We start from the raw sequence: 18,801 nt of genomic DNA, 5'->3' as shown, positions 1-18,801 counted from the left end.
CCAATACCGCCCTACACGTGGCACCAATCCGGTGAAATCTGAATGACGGGGGCTGGCGGTGGGGGTGGGAGGGTGCTCGGGAGGGTTGGGGGTGAAACAACAAAAACCAAAAACCGCACCAGGAATTTAACCGCGTGCGAGGAGACGTGGGATGGCGGCTAACGTCACTTCAGTCGTGACGGTAATTTCATTTCCCACACCGCGGTGGCAGGCGGTGGCGGCGGCGGCGTTGATGTGGTCGTGCGATGGCGGGTTCGATGGAGAGGTCACGTGGCGGTGGCGGTGGCGGCGGTGGTGGCGGTGGTGGTGGTGGTGGTGGCGGTGGTGGTGGCGATTGGTGGGGGGCGGTGAGGAGGAGGCGGGGAGTTGGAGGCCGACGAGGTTGAAATTGAGGTCGCGAGCCACCTGGTGGTTGATCGTTTCCGTGAACCCAGGGCGACAAGTCCCGGAGACCGGGACACTGACCCCCCCCACCCACCTTCCCCCCACCACCTCCCCCCACCACTACCCCCCCCCCCCTTTCCGCTGGAGACGGGGGTCACCGAAATTACGAGGAGGAATCCGGTAATAAAAAAAATTCTAAATTTTACGGCGAAGAGGAAAGGGAGCGGGAGAGGCGGTGGAGTATTTGGGAGAAATTTAAATCTTGGAGAAATCGCCCCCCACACCCTCGCGCCCCCCCCCCCCCCCCCCCACACACCGCCCGAGTTCGCTCCCAGAGCCCCCCACGAGCCGCTCGCTCCGTCTCGGGGGCTCGGAGTGAGCTCACGGAGCGCCGCCATGCGGGGACGAGAGCCTTGGGACGGTGACGACGGTGACGACGATGACAAGTGTTGATAATGATGACGGTGACGACGGTGACGACGATGACAAGTGATGACAGTGACGATGGTGACGATGGTGACGACGGTGACAAGTGTTGATAATGATGACGATGACGACGATGATGACAGTGATGACGGTGACGATGGTGACGACGGTGACGACGATGACGACGATGATGACGATGACAAATGTTGATAGTGATGACGATGACGACAGTGATGACGATGACGAGGATGACACGTGTTGATAGTGACGACGGTGATGACGATGACGACGATGACGTTGACAAGTGTTGGTAGTGACGGCAGTGATGACGACGACGATGACGACGATGACGTTGACACGTGTTGATAGTGACGACGGTGATGACGACGACGATGACGATGACGTTGACAAGTGTTGATAGTGACAGTGATGACGACGATGACGTTGACAAGTGTTGATAGTGACGACGGTGATGACGACGATGACGACGACGATGACGTTGACAAGTGTTGGTAGTGACGACGGTGATGACGACGATGACGACGACGATGACGTTGACAAGTGTTGATAGTGACGACGGTGATGACGACGACGACGGTGATGACGACGACGACGATGACGACGATGACGACGACGATGACGTTGACAAGTGTTGGTAGTGACGACGGTGATGACGACGACGACGACGATGACGACGATGACGTTGACAAGTGTTGATAGTGACGACGGTGATGACGACGACGATGATGACGACGATGACGACGACGATGACGTTGACAAGTGTTGGTAGTGACGACGGTGATGACGACGACGACGATGACGACGACGATGACGACGACGATGACGTTGACAAGTGTTGATAGTGACGACGGTGATGACGACGACGACGGTGATGACGACGACGACGATGACGACGATGACGACGACGATGACGTTGACAAGTGTTGATAGTGACGACGGTGATGACGACGACGACGATGACGACGATGACGATGACGTTGACAAGTGTTGGTAGTGACGACGGTGATGACGACGACGACGACGATGACGACGATGACGTTGACAAGTGTTGGTAGTGACGACGGTGATGACGACGACGACGATGACGACGACGATGACGTTGACAAGTGTTGATAGTGATGACGACGATGACCGACGACGATGACGTTGACAAGTGTTGATAGTGACGGACGACGATGACGTTGACAAGTGTTGATAGTGACGACGGTGATGACGACGACGATGACGACGATGACGACGATGACGTTGACAAGTGTTGGTAGTGACGACGGTGATGACGACGACGACGACGATGACGACGATGACGTTGACAAGTGTTGATAGTGACGACGGTGATGACGACGACGACGATGACGACGACGATGACGTTGACACGTGTTGACAGTGACGGTGATGACGACGGCGATGACGAGAACGTGACGACGACGACGAACGTGACGACGACGGAGCGCCCCGCATCGCGACCTCCCCATCGCCCCCCCCCCCCCTCCCACGTGGTCGTCGTGATCACACCTTGGTTTGTCACTAACCTCGAGGCCACTGTGCACGTGACCCCCACCCCCTGACCCCCTCGGCAACCCCCAACCCGCGCCTCACCCCCCTTCATACCCAGCCCACCCGCCGTTCACGATCGGCGTCGCTAAACAATAACTGTGAGGCAAACGGAAGCGATCGCAATCGCCTCTGTTGTTTTGATAATTCGACCCAAAATCCTTTTTGAGCGGATCTCTCGCCGGAGTCTTGCGAGTTGAGCAGGGCCCGGACCTGGCCGGGCGGGCGGGCGGGCGGGCGGGAAGCAGCTGCCTGCTGCTAGGAGCGGCCCCAGGGCAGAAAGAAATCTCCCCGCTGTCGTGTAGCCATACCGTGTCTCTCGCGTAGAGGCACGCAGGCCCCCGGTGGGAGAGAGAGAGCGGGAGAGAGAGTGAGCGGCAGAGTGAGAGAGTGAGCGAGAGAGAGAACGAGAGAGAACGATGATGGTGATGACGATGACAAGTGATGACAGTGACGACGGTGATGATGATGACGACGATGACGACGATGATGACGATGACAAGAGAGAGCTGGAGAGAGCGAGAGAGAGAGCGAGAGAGACCCGCGTAGACCGAATCGTCAAATTGTCCACCCCGGACGGACGCTGGGTATGAGTCTCCACCCCCGTAGTATCGCTCGCCTAGCCTCTGGGTGCCCACCCACCGCAGCAATGTGGACTTTCCACCCGCTGGATTTCTACCAGAGCTGTGAACAGAAAGAAACAAAAAGTGATAATCTGGAGAATTCGTTCGTGGCCACTGGCTTCATTTCAACCATCGCCCTGGTTGCCCCCCCCCCCCCCTCCCGTCTGCCCGCTCGCCCGCTCGCTCGCCCGCTTGCTCGCTCGCTCGGGCGCGGGTTGACCCCGTCGTGTGCGCGACGCTTCGCTTGCGTCGTCCTCACACGTGCCCCTCGTGCCGTCCCCTCTCCCCGACTTGCGTGCGGCGAGGGTTGGCGGCGCCCGTGTGTGTGTGTGTGTGTCCGTGTGTCTTGTGTGTGTGTCTTGTGTGTGTGTGTCTTGTGTGTGTGTGTGTCTTGTGTGTGTGTGTCTTGTGTGTGTGTGTGTGCGTGTCTTGTGTGTGTGTGTGCGTGTGTGTCTTGTGTGTGTGTGTGTCTTGTGTGTGTGTGTCTTGTGTGTGTGTGTGTCTTGTGTGTGTGTGTGTCTTGTGTGTGTGTGTGTGTCCGTGTGTCTTGTGTGTGTGTGTGTCCGTCCGTGTGTCTTGTGTGTGTGTGTGTCCGTGTGTCTTGTGTGTGTGTGTCTTGTGTGTGTGTGTGTCCGTGTGTCTTGTGTGTGTGTGTGTCCGTGTGTCTTGTGTGTGTGTGTGTCCGTGCCGTCCGTGTGTCTTGTGTGTGTGTGTCTTGTGTGTGTGTGTGTCCGTGTGTCTTGTGTGTGTGTGTCTTGTGTGTGTGTGTGTCCGTCCGTGTGCGGTGCATCTGCCGGGCGTCCTGAAGTCAGTCAACCCATGGCACCACCTGGGTCTGTCCCGTGACCTCCTCCTGCACCTAGCCTGGCACAGCAGTCAACCCATGTCACCACCTGGGTCTGTCCCGTGACCTCCTTCTGCACCTAGCCTGGCACAACAGTCAACCCATGGCAGCCACCTGGGTCTGTCCCGTGACCTCCTCCTGCACCTAGCCTGGCACAGCAGTCAACCCATGGAACCACCTGGGGCTGTCCCGTGACCTCCTCCTGCACCTAGCCTGGCACAGCAGTCAATCCATGGCACCTGCTGGGTCTGTCCCGTGACCTCCTCCTGCACCTAGCCTGGCACAGCAGTCAACCCGTGGCACCACCTGGGTCTGTCCCGTGGCCTCCTCCTGCACCTAGCTTTGCACAGCAGTCAACCTATGGCACCACCTGGGTCTGTCCCGTGACCTCCTCCTGCACCTAGCCTGGCACAAGCGCCGTGGGTGACGTCACCGCCACTTAGTGGCGAATGTTGTCGCCTCTGTGTTGGTACGGGGGGCGCTATCGCAGCGGTTAGCGCTACGAACCTGGCGACCCGAGTTCAATTCCCGCTCACGGCCAACACCCAGTGACGATTATCTGAACCGGTACCTGGGCCTCCCCTAGGTCGACTCGGCCTCAAATTAGCACCCGGTGCTGTGTGTAAAACATCGCCACCGGGGAGACAAAGGCGGCCGGGCGTGGTGCTGGCCACCAACCCACCTCGCGTGCCGTACCGGCCTTCATAGGTGCTGCTCGTTAACAGCACTTGCCCCGATGGTCCGTTAAGGCTACGCAGGGGATCTTTGTCTTTGTGTGCGCGTGCTACCGAGTGAGACTGTGGGTCGGTGGGTGTGGTGACGGTCGTCTGTGTGTTGCTGCTGTCCCAGTGAGCGCGCAAACGCCGCCTTTATAACTGGTTTGATGTGTGTGTGTGTGCGTGTCTGCGTGTGTGTGTCCATGTGTCGGCGTGTCTGTGTGTGTCTCTGCGTGTGTCCACAATGTCGCGTGTGTCTGTGTCTTTCGGTGTCTCTGTGTCCCTCTGTCCCCATGTGTCTATCCCCGTGTGTCCCCCCCCCCCCCACCACCGTGTCCCCTTGGGGTCTCCGTGTCTCCCCGTGTCTCCCTGTCCCCGTGTCTCCCTGTCTCCCTGTCCCCGTGTCCCCGTGTCTCCCTGTCTCCCTGTCCCCGTGTCTCCCTGTCTCCCCCCCCTGTCCCCGTGTCTCCATGTCTCCCTATCCCCGTGTCCCCGTGCCTCCCTGTCCCCCTGTCTACCTGTCCCCGTGTCTCTCTGTTCCCGTGTTCCCGTGTCTCCCTGTCCCCGCGTCTCCCTGTCCTCGTATCCCCCTGGTGTGTCCCCGTGTCTCCCTGTCCCCGTGTCCCCGTGTCCCCGTGTCTCCCTGCCCCCCTGTCCCCGTGTCCCCGTGTCTCCCTGTCCCCGTGTCCCCGTGTCTCCCTGTCCCCGTGTCCCCGTGTCTCCCTGTCCCCGTGTCTCCCTGTCCCCCTGTCCCCGTGTCCCCCTGTCCCCGTGTCCCCGTGTCTCTCTGTCCCCGTGTGTCCCCGTGTCCCCGTGTCTCCCTGTCCCCCTGTCCCCGTGTCCCCGTGTGCCCCTGTCCCCGTGTCTATCTGTCCCCGTGTCTCCCCGTGTCTCCCTGTCCCCCTGTCCCTGTGTCCCCGTGTGCCCCTGTCCCCATGTCTCCCTGTCCCCCTGTCCCCGTGTCTCCCCCTGTCCCCGGGTGTCTCCCCGTGTCCCCCGTGTGTCTCCCCGGCGTGTCCCCCTGGCAGTCGGGCCCGCTGTCTCCGTCCGCCAAGCGCCCTGCTCTGGACGACTCGGTCTGGGGCTCGTCGGGCCCCGCCCCCCCGCCCCCCGGCCCCCACCCCCCGCCGGGGCCCCCACCCCCCGCCCCCCCCCACAACACCCACACGCTGCTGGGCCCGGGCCTCCTGCACTACCAGGGGGGGGGGCCGCACGCCACCGCAGCCTTCCTGCAGGGGGGTGAGTGGGAGGGGCACTGTGTGTGTGTAGGTGTGTGTGTGTGTAGGTGTGTGTGTAGGTGTGTGTGTGTAAGAGTGTGTAGGTGTGTGTGTGGGTGTGTGTAAGTGTGTGTGTGTGTGTAGGTGTGTGTGTGTAGGTGTGTGTGTGTAAGTGTGTGTGTGTGTGAGTGTAGGTGTGTGTAAGTGTGTGTAGGTGTGTGTGTGTAAGTGTGTGTGTAGGTGTGTGTGTGTAAGAGTGTGTAGGTGTGTGTGTGGGTGTGTGTAAGTGTGTGTGTGTGTGTAGGTGTGTGTGTGTAGGTGTGTGTGTGTAAGTGTGTGTGTGTGTGAGTGTAGGTGTGTGTAAGTGTGTGTGTAAGTGTGTGTGTAGGTGTGTGTGTGTAGGTGTGTGTGTAGGTGTGTGTGTGTGTGTAGGTGTGTGTGTGTGCAGGTGTAAGTGTGGAGGTGTAAGTCTCTTCAGTGTGTCTGGAAAGGTCCTGGCAAGGATTATTCGGCATCGCCTTGCCAGGCACGCTGAGGAGAGGCTTGCGGAGCCCCAATGCGGTTTCAGGAAAGGGCGGTCCTGAACAGATGCCATATTTTCTGTCCGTCTGCTACAGCAGAGGTGTAGGGAATTCCAACAAGACCTACATCTCTGCTTGATTGACCTGGTAAAGGCCTATGATACCATCAGTAGGCCTGGGCTCTGGGTTGTTCTTCGTGCTTTCGGAGTCCCTGACCCTCTTGCTCACGATCATTAAAGACCTTCATGATGGTGAGCGGGTCCGGGTAACACTACGTGGCCGGGAGTCGGAGCCATTCCCTGTACACCATGGGGTGCAACAGGGATGTCGTCTGGCTCCCACATTATTTAACATCTATTTTGACCACGTAGTTCATGAAGCCTTCAATTGCTGTACCGGGGGAATTTCCATTTGGTACAGATAACAGGTCTCTGCGGGGTGGGCTGGTAGGAACGAATAACCAAAGAATATAAACATAATGTATTATTACACTTGTTTAGCCAGGAAAGCCTCACTGAGTCTAAAGGTTTTTGTAGGGTCCTGCCAAGTGTTTGCAGTAGGGGACGATGTTGCTACACCTAATCGGACAATACGAAGGGAGAGTTTGAGGCCTAGTTCTAGGCTTTAGGCCTAGCTGTAGGCTTTAGGCCGCTGTGAGTTAATTTTTTATTTAAATGTTTTAATTATTAATGTAAAAGCTTTAAATTTAAATGTTTCTATTTAAAACATGAGGGCATGTAACATTGTTAAACATTAACTCTCTTTCACACACGCGGGGGTACGATACGAAGGGAGAGTTTGAGGCCTAGTTCTAGGCTTTAGGCCTAGCTGTAGGCTTTAGGCTGCTGTGAGTTAAGGGAATTATAAGGGAATGTTACACTTGTTTAGCCAGGAAAGCCTCACTGAGTCTAAAGGTTTTTGTAGGGTCCTGCCAAGTGTTTGCAGTAGGGGGCGATGTTGCTACACCTAATCGGACGGACGAACGGACGATATAATCTATTGTAGGCTGGTTCACTTCGTTCCTACCAGTATAATGGGAGGCTGATCGATGCCCGGGTGTGGTCAAGGGATGGCTCCCTATTGGTCAACCATGTTATGTGTGCTGGTGATTTGGTAATTGCTGCTCATTCAGAGGAGGAGTTGGAGACGCTGCTGCTGAGACTGGAGCGTGCCACTAAGAGGTGGGGCCTTACCATCAGCCCCACCAAAACTAAGCACCTGCCTGGGTATTTAGTACCATCGGACACTCCACCCCCACAACTCCCAATCGGTGATGGGGCAGTTGTGGAGAGAGTGGAGAGTTTCCCATACCTGGGCAGTGTGCTCATGACCGGCTCCGGTTTGGCAGCGGAGGTCTCACTCCGAATCAGTCGAGCGGCAATATCTTTTCATCGGTTGCGTAACGCGGTGTGGAAGCTGCCTGGTCTGTCGCTCCGCACGAAGCTTCAGGTCTTCTCGGCCACGGTCATTCCCTCCCTTCTCTACGCTTGCGAAACGTGGACCCCCCTAATGGAGCATCTTTGCCGGTTGGAAACATTTAGGCTGGCCTGCCTACGATCCATCCTGGGTTTAACCAGGCTGGATTGTGTGAGGAGCTCACAAATCCTTGAAGGATCTGGGCAAAGTCCCATCGGTGAGCTGCTCCGGCAGGCAAGGCTGCGTTGGCTGGGTCATGTAGCCCGCATGCCCAGCCACCGCATGCCTAAACAGCTTTTGTTCGGCCCGATCGAGGGGGCTAAACGGGCGTCGCACGGGCTGGAGAAGAGATGGAGTGATGTGGTACAGAAGGACGTGGAGCTGAGTGGACTTGCCGATGACTGGTACCGGCGGTGTCAAGATCGGCCTCAGTGGAGGAGGCTCGTGAAGGACGCTACTGGGCAGTTGGAGGCAGTCGCCCTCCAACAACAACGGAGGGCGGAGGAGCGACGCTCACAACAACGAGCGGAGCGCCGGGTGGCTAAAGCTCAGCAAGTTGGCACAGTAGGGGGCACAGGTGATGCATCAGCCAGTCGTCTCAGTCATCTCAATCAGTCGACCCGTGGCACCTGCTGGGTCTGCCCCGTGACCTCCTGCCAGCGGGTGTTCGACACTTCACGTGGCCTCAAGGTGCACATGGCCTGGCACAAGCGTCGTGGTGACGTCACCGCCACTTGGTGGCGAATGGCGGTTGTTGTGTGTGTGCGTAGGGGTTTTGTGTGTGTGTGTGTGTGTAGGGGATTCTGTGTGTGTGCATAGGGGTTTGTGTGTGTGCATAGGGGGTTCTGTGTGTGTGTGCATAGGGGTTTGTGTGTGTGCATAGGGGGTTCTGTGTGTGTGTGGTGGGGGTTATGTGTGTGGTGGGGGTTATGTGTGTGTAGGGTGTTCTATGTGTGTGCGTAGGGGTTTGTGTGTGTGTGTATGGGTCTGTTTGTCTAGGGAGGGGGCTATATGGGGCATCTTTGTCTTTGTGTATGGGGGGAGAGGTGTAGGGGGTGTCTGTTACCCACACCTCAGAAGCAAACCAGTGCTAACAGGACTCATCTGCATAAATGCAAATTAGTTTGGCCGTGACAGATGCCACCACGTGGCTTCCTCACTGCCACGCACACACACACAGACACGCGCACACACACGCACACACGCACGCACACACACACAGACACGCGCACATACACGCACACACGCACTCACACACACACACACACACGCGCACACACACACGCGCACACATGCACACACACGCACACACACACTCACTCACACGCACACACGCACACGCACTCACACACACACACGCGCACACACGAACGCACACATGCACACACACGCACACACGCACGCACACGCACGAATACACGTACACGCACAAACACGTTCACGCACACACACAAACGCACACGAATGCAAGCACACGAACGCACACACACGCACACACATGAACGCACACACACGAATGTGCGCACACACACATGGACACACACAACAAAGATTCCCCATATAGCCTTCAACAAACTGTTGGGGCAATTGCTGTTAGGGAACACCTATGAAGGCCGCCACGACACACAACTGGGTGGGTGGCCAGCACCACGCCCAGCCAGTGGCCATGTGTACTACACACAGCACCAGGTGTACTCATTTGAGGCCGAGTCGACGTAGGGGTGGCCCGGAACCGGTTCAGAAAATGCGTGTACACAGGAAATCCTCGCAAGGGATCGTCACGGCGTGGCCATGATTGTTCTTCCTTGTCTCTTCCCCCCACCGGCAGTTCCCATGATGCCCGGCACGGTCGTCACGGCGACGAACCCCGGCCTGCAGTTCGTCACTTCGGCCGCATCTGCCGGGCAGGTGTGACACGCGCACGCACGCACAGACACGCACGCACAGACACGCACGTACAGACACGCACGCACAGACACACGCACGCACAGACACGCACGCACAGACACACGCACGCACAGACACGCACGCACAGACACGCACGTACAGACACGCACGCACAGACACACGCACGCACAGACACGCACGCACAGACACGCACGCACAGACACACGCACGCACAGACACGCACGCACAGACACGCACGTACAGACACGCACGCACAGACACACGCCGCACAGAACACGCCGCACAGACACGCACGCACAGACACGCACGCACAGACACGCACGCACAGACACGCACGCACAGACACGCACGCACAGACACGCACGCACAGACACGCCGCACAGACACGCACGCACAGACACGCACGTACACACGCACGCACAGACACGCACGCACAGACACGCACGCACACACGCACGCACAGACACGCACGCCAGACACGCACGCACAGAACGCACGCACAGACACGCACGATACGCGCACGCACGCACAGACGCACGCACACCACACGCACGCACAGACACGCACAGACACGGACGCACAGACACGCACCACAGACACCACAGACCCACCATGCACAGACCGCACGCACGCACAGACACGCACAGACACGCACGCACAGACACCACGCACAGACACGCACGCACAGACACGCACGCACACACACGCACGCACAGACACGCACGCACGCACAGACACGCACGCACAGACACGCACGCACAGACACGCACGCACAGACACGCACGCGCAGACACACATGAGCAGTGTTAGTCTATGGTGCAGTGTTGAGTCTATGGGCAGTGTGAGTCTATGGGCAGTGTTGAGTCTATGGGCAGTGTTGAGTCTATGGGCAGTGTTGAGTCTATGGGCAGTGTTGAGTCTATGGGCAGTGTTGAGTCTATGGGCAGTGTTGAGTCTATGGGCAGTGTTGAGTCTATGGGCAGTGTTGAGTCTATGGGCAGTGTTAGTCTATGGGCAGTGTTAGTCTATGGGCAGTGTTGAGTCTATGGGCAGTGTTGAGTCTATGGGCAGTGTTGAGTCTATGGGCAGTGTTGTCTATGGGCAGTGTTAGTCTATGGGCAGTGTTGAGTCTATGGGCAGTGTTGAGTCTATGGGCAGTGTTGAGTCTATGGGCAGTGTTGAGTCTATGCAGTGTTGAGTCTATGCAGTGTTGAGTCTATGGGCAGTGTTGAGTCTATGGTGCAGTGTTGAGTCTATGGGCAGTGTTGAGTCTATGGTGCAGTGTTGAGTCTATGGGCAGTGTTGAGTCTATGGTGCAGTGTTGAGTCTATGGGCAGTGTGAGTCTATGGGCAGTGTTAGTCTATGGGCAGTGTTGAGTCTATGGGTAGTGTTAGTCTATGGGCAGTGTGAGTCTATGGGCAGTGTTGAGTCTATGGGCAGTGTTGAGTCTATGGGCAGTGTTGAGTCTATGGGCAGTGTTGAGTCTATGGGCAGTGTGAGTCTATGGGCAGTGTTAGTCTATGGGCAGTGTTGAGTCTATGGGTAGTGTTAGTCTATGGGCAGTGTGAGTCTATGGGCAGTGTTGAGTCTATGGTGCAGTGTTGAGTCTATGGGCAGTGTTGAGTCTATGGGCAGTGTTGAGTCTATGGGCAGTGTTGAGTCTACGGGCAGTGTTGAGTCTATGGAGTGTTGAGTCTATGGGCAGTGTTGAGTCTATGGGCAGTGTTGAGTCTATGGGCAGTGTTGAGTCTATGGGCAGTGTTGAGTCTATGGGCAGTGTTGAGTCTATGGGCAGTGTTGAGTCTATGGGCAGTGTTGAGTCTATGGGCAGTGTTGAGTCTATGGCAGTGTTAGTGTGTATGGGAGTGTAAGTCTATGGGCAGTGTTGAGTCTATGGTGCAGTGTTGAGTCTATGGGCAGTGTTGAGTCTATGTGCAGTGTTGAGTCTATGGGCAGTGTTGAGTCTATGGGCAGTGTTGAGTCTATGGGCAGTGTTGAGTCTATGGGCAGTGTTGAGTCTATGGGTAGTGTTAGTCTATGGCAGTGTTAGTCTATGGGCAGTGTTGAGTCTATGGGCAGTGTTGAGTCTATGGGCAGTGTTGAGTCTATGGGCAGTGTTGAGTCTATGGGCAGTGTTGAGTCTATGGGCAGTGTTAGTCTATGGGCAGTGTTAGTGTTAGTATATGGGGAGTGTTAGTCTATGGGCAGTGTTGAGTCTATGGTGCAGTGTTGAGTCTATGGGCAGTGTTGAGTCTATGGTGCAGTGTTGAGTCTATGGGCAGTGTTGAGTCTATGGTGCAGTGTTGAGTCTATGGGCAGTGTTGAGTCTATGGGCAGTGTTGAGTCTATGGCAGTGTTGAGTCTATGGGCAGTGTTGAGTCTAGGGCAGTGTTGAGTCTATGGTGCAGTGTTGAGTCTATGGTGCAGTGTTGAGTCTATGGGCAGTGTTGAGTCTATGGGCAGTGTTAGTCTATGGGCAGTGTTAGTCTATGGGCAGTGTTGAGTCTATGGGCAGTGTTGAGTCTATGGTGCAGTGTTGAGTCTATGGGCAGTGTTGAGTCTATGGGCAGTGTTGAGTCTATGGGTAGTGTTAGTCTATGGGCAGTGTTAAGTCTATGGTGCAGTGTTGAGTCTATGGCAGTGTTGAGTCTATGGCAGTGTTGAGTCTATGGTGCAGTGTTGAGTCTATGGGCAGTGTTGAGTTATGGCAGTGTTGAGTCTATGGGCATGTTGAGTCTATGGGCAGTGTGAGTCTATGGGCAGTGTTGAGTCTATGGGCAGTGTGAGTCTATGCAGTGTTGAGTCTATGGGCAGTGTTGAGTCTATGGGCAGTGTTGAGTCTATGGGCAGTGTTAGTCTATGGGCAGTGTTTCTATGGGCAGTGTTGAGTCTATGAGTGTTGAGTCTATGGTAGTGTTGAGGTCTATGGCAGTGTTGAGTCTATGGCAGTGTTGAGTCTATGGCAGTGTGAGTCTATGGGCAGTGTTGTGAGTCTATGGGCAGTGTTGAGTCTATGGCAGTGTTGAGTCTATGGGCAGTGTTGAGTCTATGGGCAGTGTTAGTCTATGGTAGTGTTAGTCTATGGGCAGGGTGAGTCTATGGGCAGTGTTGAGTCTATGGGCAGTGTTGAGTCTATGGGCAGTGTAGTACTATGGGCAGTGTTAGTCTATGGGCGTGTTGAGTCTAGGGCAGTGTTGAGTCTATGGGCAGTGTTGAGTCTATTGGCAGTGTTGAGTCTATGGGCAGTGTTGAGTCTATGGTGCAGTGTTGAGTCTTGGGCAGTGTGAGTCTATGGTGCAGTGTTGAGTCCTATGGGCAGTGTTGAGTCTATGGTGCAGTGTTGAGTCTATGGGGCAGTGTTGAGTCGATGGTGCAGTGTTGAGTCTATGGGAGTGTTGAGTCATAGGGCTAGTGTAGTCTATGGGCAGTGTTAGTCTATGGGCAGTGTTGAGTCTATGGGTAGTGTTAGTCTATGGGCAGTGTGAGTCTATGGGCAGTGTTGAGTCTATGGGCAGTGTTGAGTCTATGGGCAGTGTTGAGTCTATGGGCAGTGTTGAGTCTATGGGCAGTGTGAGTCTATGGGCAGTGTTGAGTCTATGGCAGTGTTGAGTCTATGGGTGTTAGTCTATGGGCAGTGTTGAGTCTATGGGCAGTGTTGAGTCTATGGTGCAGTGTTGAGTCTATGGCAGTGCTGAGTCTATGGGCAGTGTTGAGTCTATGGGCAGTGTTGAGTCTATGGGCAGTGTTGAGTCTATGGGCAGTGTTGAGTCTATGGGCAGTGTTGAGTCTATGGGCAGTGTTGAGTCTATGGTGCAGTGTTGAGTCTATGGGCAGTGTTGAGTCTATGGGCAGTGTTGAGTCTATGGGCAGTGTTGAGTCTATGGGCAGTGTTGAGTCTATGGGCAGTGTTAGTCTATGGGCAGTGTTGAGTCTATATGGGCAGTGGAGTCTATGGGCAGTGTTGAGTCTATGTGCAGTGTTGAGTCTATGGGCAGTGTTGAGTCTATGGTGCAGTGTTGAGTCTATGGGCAGTGTTGAGTCTATGGGCAGTGTTGAGTCTATGGGCAGTGTTGAGTCTATGGGCAGTGTTGAGTCTATGGGTAGTGTTGAGTCTATGGCAGTGTTGAGTCTATGGCAGTGTTGAGTCTATGGGCAGTGTTGAGTCTATGGGCAGTGTTGAGTCTATGGGCAGTGTTGAGTCTATGGGTAGTGTTGAGTCTATGGGCAGTGTTAGTCTATGGGCAGTGTTGTGTATGGGCAGTGTTGAGTCTATGGGCAGTGTTGAGTCTATGGTGCAGTGTTGAGTCTATGGGCAGTGTTGAGTCTATGGCAGTGTTGAGTCTATGGGCAGTGTTGAGTCTATGGTGCAGTGTTGAGTCTATGGGCAGTGTTGAGTCTATGGGCAGTGTTGAGTCTATGGGCAGTGTTGAGTCTATGGGCAGTGTTGAGTCTATGGGCAGTGTTGAGTCTATGGCAGTGTTGAGTCTATGGTGCAGTGTTGAGTCTATGGGCAGTGTTGAGTCTATGGGGTAGTGTTAGTCTATGGGCAGTGTTGAGTCTATGGGCAGTGTTGAGTCTATGGGCAGTGTTGAGTCTATGGTGCAGTGTTGAGTCTATGGGCAGTGTTGAGTCTATGGGCAGTGTTGAGTCTATGGGTAGTGTTAGTCTATGGGCAGTGTTGAGTCTATGGTGCAGTGTTGAGTCTATGGGCAGTGTTGAGTCTATGGGCAGTGTTGAGTCTATGGTGCAGTGTTGAGTCTATGGGCAGTGTGAGTTTATGGGCAGTGTTAGTCTATGGGCAGTGTTGAGGCTATGGGCAGTGTGAGTCTATGGGCAGTGTTGAGTCTATGGGCAGTGTGAGTCTATGGCAGTGTTGAGTCTATGGGCAGTGTTGAGTCTATGGGCAGTGTTGAGTCTATGGGCAGTGTTAGTCTATGGGACAGTGTTGAGTCTATGGGACCATGTGAGTAGGTTAGTGTTGAGTCTATGGGTAGTGTTGAGTCTATGGGCAGTGTTGAGTCTAGGGTAGTGTTGAGTATATTGGGTAGTGTTGAGTCTGGGAGTGTGAGTCTAGTGGCAGTGTTGAGTTCTATGGGCAGTGTTGAGTTCTATGGGCAGTGTTGAGTCTATGGGCAGTGTTGAGTCTATGGGCAGTGTGAGTCTATGGGCAGTGTTGAGTCTATGGGCAGTGTTAGTCTAATGGGCAGTGGGTTAGTCTATGGGCAGTGTTAGTGTTAGTATATGGGGAGTGTTAGTCTATGGGCAGTGTTGAGTCTATGGTGCAGTGTTGAGTCTATGGCAGTGTTGAGTCTATGGTGCAGTGTTGAGTCTATGGGCAGTGTTGAGTCTATGGTGCAGTGTTGAGTCTATGGTGCAGTGTGAGTCTATGGTGCCAGTGTTGAGTCTATGGGCAGTGTTGAGTCTATGGGCAGTGTTGAGGTCTATGGTAGTGTTGAGTCTAGGGCAGTGTGAGTCTATGAGTCTATGGCAGTGTTGAGTCTATGGGTAGTGTTGAGTCTATGGTGCAGTGTTGAGTCTATGGTGCAGTGTTGAGTCTATGGGCAGTGTTGAGTCTATGGGCAGTGTTAGTCTATGGGCAGTGTTAGTCTATGGGCAGTGTTAGTCTATGGGCAGTGTTGAGTCTATGGGCAGTGTTAGTCTATGGGCAGTATGTTGAACTTCTTTCGCACCGTACATAACCAAACCGTGGCAATCGGCGGTGCGCTGGAAGGACAACGAAAGTAAACACACACAAAAATGCCAGGGGTCGGAAACCAAAATAATTCCAAACTAATATTCTTGGGTCTTTCGGTAAAGTCACGTAGATAGGTTCAAGGAAAATAATAAATAAGTATAACCAGTAGAAACAAAGTTTTTCACTATAAATCCTTTATATGCGTGGTGGCTAGAGTCCTCTCGTCCTCTGGCTTGAGATGGCTGCCACCTATGGGTCAGATGATTGCATTGCACCATTAAGCAATTGGTAATTAAATATAATATTTTTGTCCTAAAAAGTGTAAAATTTTGGAAAAAATTTTTCACGAACATTAATTGTCACGCACAACGAGTCTGTGTGAAAATGTCAGCTCGATTGGATCACGGGAAGTGGGTTAAAAAACGACTGAAAGATTTGCACGGTCCTAAGCAAGCAAGCAAGCAAGCGAACTTAATATAAAGGATTTAAAAACTACGACGTTTCGATCTCAACGCAAGCAGTCGTCTTCAGGAAAGGGGGGGGGGGGTTAGCTTCCAAGGCAAACTGTTTATAAGGGGCTTGAAATGGTTGTAGCCCAAATGTCGGCAGCCAATAATAACACTGGTCAACACACTTTTTTTGGCATAAGGTATTCCAAGGGTTTTAATGTAATTTTTGGGGTGTTGATTCCAAATCTGGCATCAGTTTTTGTCTATCACATCAGGTTTTTGAGATATTAAATATTGCATTTTTAATAAAAACTGCAGAAGAAAAATATTAAATGAATGTGGATATCTACATAAAATGATGTTATAAACACACTATACTAAAAATACAGCACCATATTTTAACACTAAAGCAGTCACTGACTCGCAACAACTTGCAATCATAAGTGGGTAAAATCAATGAAAATGGGGTATGCCGATAGCATAATAAGTATAACCCGTAAAAACTAAGTTTTTCACTATAAATCCTTTATATGCGTGGCGGCTAGAGTCCTCTCGTCCTCTGGCTTGAGATGGCTGCCACCTATGGGTCAGATGATTGTCTGCAGTATTAAACAATTGGTAATTAAATATTAAATTTGGTTTCCCTAAACAGTGTAAAATTTAGGAAAAAAATTTTCACGAACATTAATTGTCTCGCACAATGAGTCTGTATGCAAAATGTCAGCTCGATTGGATCACGGGAAGTGGGTTAAAAAACAACCAAAAGGTTTGCACGGTCATAAGCAAGCAAGCAAGCACGCAAGCACGCAAGCACGCAAGCAAGCAAGCGAACTTAATATAAAGGATTTAAAAATGAGATGTGATAGAGCAAATCTGAGATCAGGTTTGGAATCAGCACCCTGAAATTAGTCTAAAACAGCTGCAAAAGTCCAGGCCAGAATTTTTTATTTTTTGACCAGTGTAATGTGAGTGGTGGGCAGCCAAACCCCAGACGGTGGTTGGTTTTCCACCAATCAAAGGGCTGCCAGGTGAAAATGAGCATGTTAATGAGAAATTAGCATGTTAATGGAAGATTAGCATGTTAATGGGAGATGAGCACGTTCATGGGAGATCTCAGAGCCACAACGCACGGGTCGGCTCGCGAAGCGGCTGTGTTGGTGTGAATCCCGTGAAAGCGCGAGTTTGAAATGGGCGTAAAGCCCAACTGACATCTGAAGGTGGTACGATGGGAACATCACAGCCAGTTATGACTTGGTCGATAACGTCCTTCCAATGATTGCTTAGTTTGTACCCATCATTGCGTCTGTGTCTATATATATGGATGGCTTCATGAACGAATCTTTGTTGATGGCCAGTGGGCTTGCAAAGTACCATCGTCTTAGAGACATCAATTTCGCATGAGCCCACCGCATTAAAACAATGACCAGCCACGGCCGAGGTATTGGTCCTACCGTGTTTCAGATCTGCCTTCACGAAAGCTTTAAGTCAAGATTTAATTCTGAGCTAAACTTTTTCCGTTTTATTTTGACCAGGTAAGGTCCAGCGAGCTAAAGAAACTAGTTCTAGATTTGAAGCTTTCGTGACTGCAAGGATTCGTAATCTTAGCTTTTTCGGTAAAGTCCCGTGGGTAAAAAATGAAATTAAAAATAATAAAAATAAAATAATAAAAATCACGACGTTTCGAAGGCAACACAAGTCTCCGTCATCAGGTGGGACCGTCACAGCCAGATTTGCTGCATCAAGTGAGGCAGGGATTCAAGATGCAAGTTCTTAAATACAAGTGGAATCCCTGCCTCACTTGATGCAGCAAATCTGGCTGTGATGGTCCCACCTGATGACGGAGACTTGTGTTGCCTCCGAAACGTCGTGATTTTTTAATCCTTTATATTAAGTTCACTTGCTTGCTTGCTTGCGCGCTTACGACCGTGCAAATCTTTCGGTCGTTTTTTAACCCACTTCCCGTGATCCAATTGAGCTGACATTTTGCACACAGACTCGTTGTGCGAGACAATTAATTTTCGTGAACAATGTTTTCCATAACTTTACACTTTTAGGAAACAAAAAATGTATATTTAATTACCAATTGCTTAATAGTGGCAGGCAATCATCTGACCCATAGGTGGCAGCCATCTCAAGCCAGAGGACGAGAGGACTCTAGCCGCCACGCATATAAAGGATTTATAGTGAAAAACTTTGTTTTTACGGGTTAATTTTTAATTATTTTACTTTTATTAATTTTAATTAAATTTTTTACCTACGTGACTTCACCGAAAAAACTAAGCGTATAAAGAAACCAGTTTTCATCGATGATTTAAAAGCGCATCACAGCTCCCAGTAGCTTCCAAATATCAGAAGCAAAGAGCGTTCCAGACGGCCGCAGAAACAGCGCGTCTGAACCCGCCGCGGTACGACGCGGTGATTCGTAGCGCAGTGCAGCGCTAACGACTCCACCACCGCTCCCCCACACACAAAGACAAAGAGCCCCCGTATAGCCTGTCACAGACTGTCGGGGCCAAGTGCTGTTAGGTAGCAGCAGCGCCTATGAAGGCTACCGGCACGGTGGCACACGAGGGGGTGGGTGGGTGGCCAGCACCACGCCCGGCCGCCTTTGTCTCCCCGGCGGCGATGTTTACCACACCACCGCACCAGGTCCACTCATTTTAGGGCTGAGGTACGTGGTGGTCACGTGACGCGCGCGTGCACGGGAGCCGTGCCGCCAGTGGCGCCACCCGCCCTCTGCGCGCGTTCCGCTGAAACCTCTTGTGTCGGTGGTCTGGGCAAGGCTGAGAACGGCCGTTGACGCAGCAAAAGCCGTGACCACCTCCGTTTTCTTGTCTTTTGTCTCCCAAAGATCCTCCTGAAATGACGCTGAGCGAGGAGGCGAAACTTCTCTCCGGCCGGTGGGTGGCGGGCACGGTGGTGGGGGGGGGGGTGGAGAACGACCCAGAAGCCGGGGGGGGGGGCGGCAGTGGGGGAGGGGCCGGGGGGGGGGGTGGCGGCCACGGAACGGAACTTCCTCCACCATCAAC

At 53.2% G+C, this 18,801-nt stretch overlaps 1 protein-coding gene across 5 annotated transcripts in view; it reads left to right on the top strand.

Moving 5' to 3' along the window:
* The window catches only part of LOC133357314 (muscleblind-like protein 2), a 96,475-nt gene that overhangs the window by 69,575 nt on the left and 8,099 nt on the right, over window positions 1-18,801 (top strand). For all 5 annotated transcript variants that reach the window (XM_061575198.1, XM_061575197.1, XM_061575199.1 and 2 more), the window contains 3 exons: window positions 5,594-5,804; window positions 9,548-9,627; window positions 18,624-18,672. In XM_061575198.1, the coding sequence (XP_061431182.1) occupies window positions 5,594-5,804; window positions 9,548-9,627; window positions 18,624-18,638 (306 nt within the window). In that variant the 3' untranslated portion in view covers window positions 18,639-18,672. The remainder of the gene's footprint in view (window positions 1-5,593; window positions 5,805-9,547; window positions 9,628-18,623; window positions 18,673-18,801) is intronic.

The sequence above is a fragment of the Lethenteron reissneri genome, chromosome 57, assembly GCF_015708825.2.
Source record: "Lethenteron reissneri isolate LAM-NWPU_2019-01 chromosome 57, ASM1570882v1, whole genome shotgun sequence".
NCBI lineage: Eukaryota > Metazoa > Chordata > Hyperoartia > Petromyzontiformes > Petromyzontidae > Lethenteron > Lethenteron reissneri.
The sequence above is the reverse complement of the archived record's forward strand: the minus strand, read 5'-3'. Positions and strand labels throughout refer to the sequence as shown.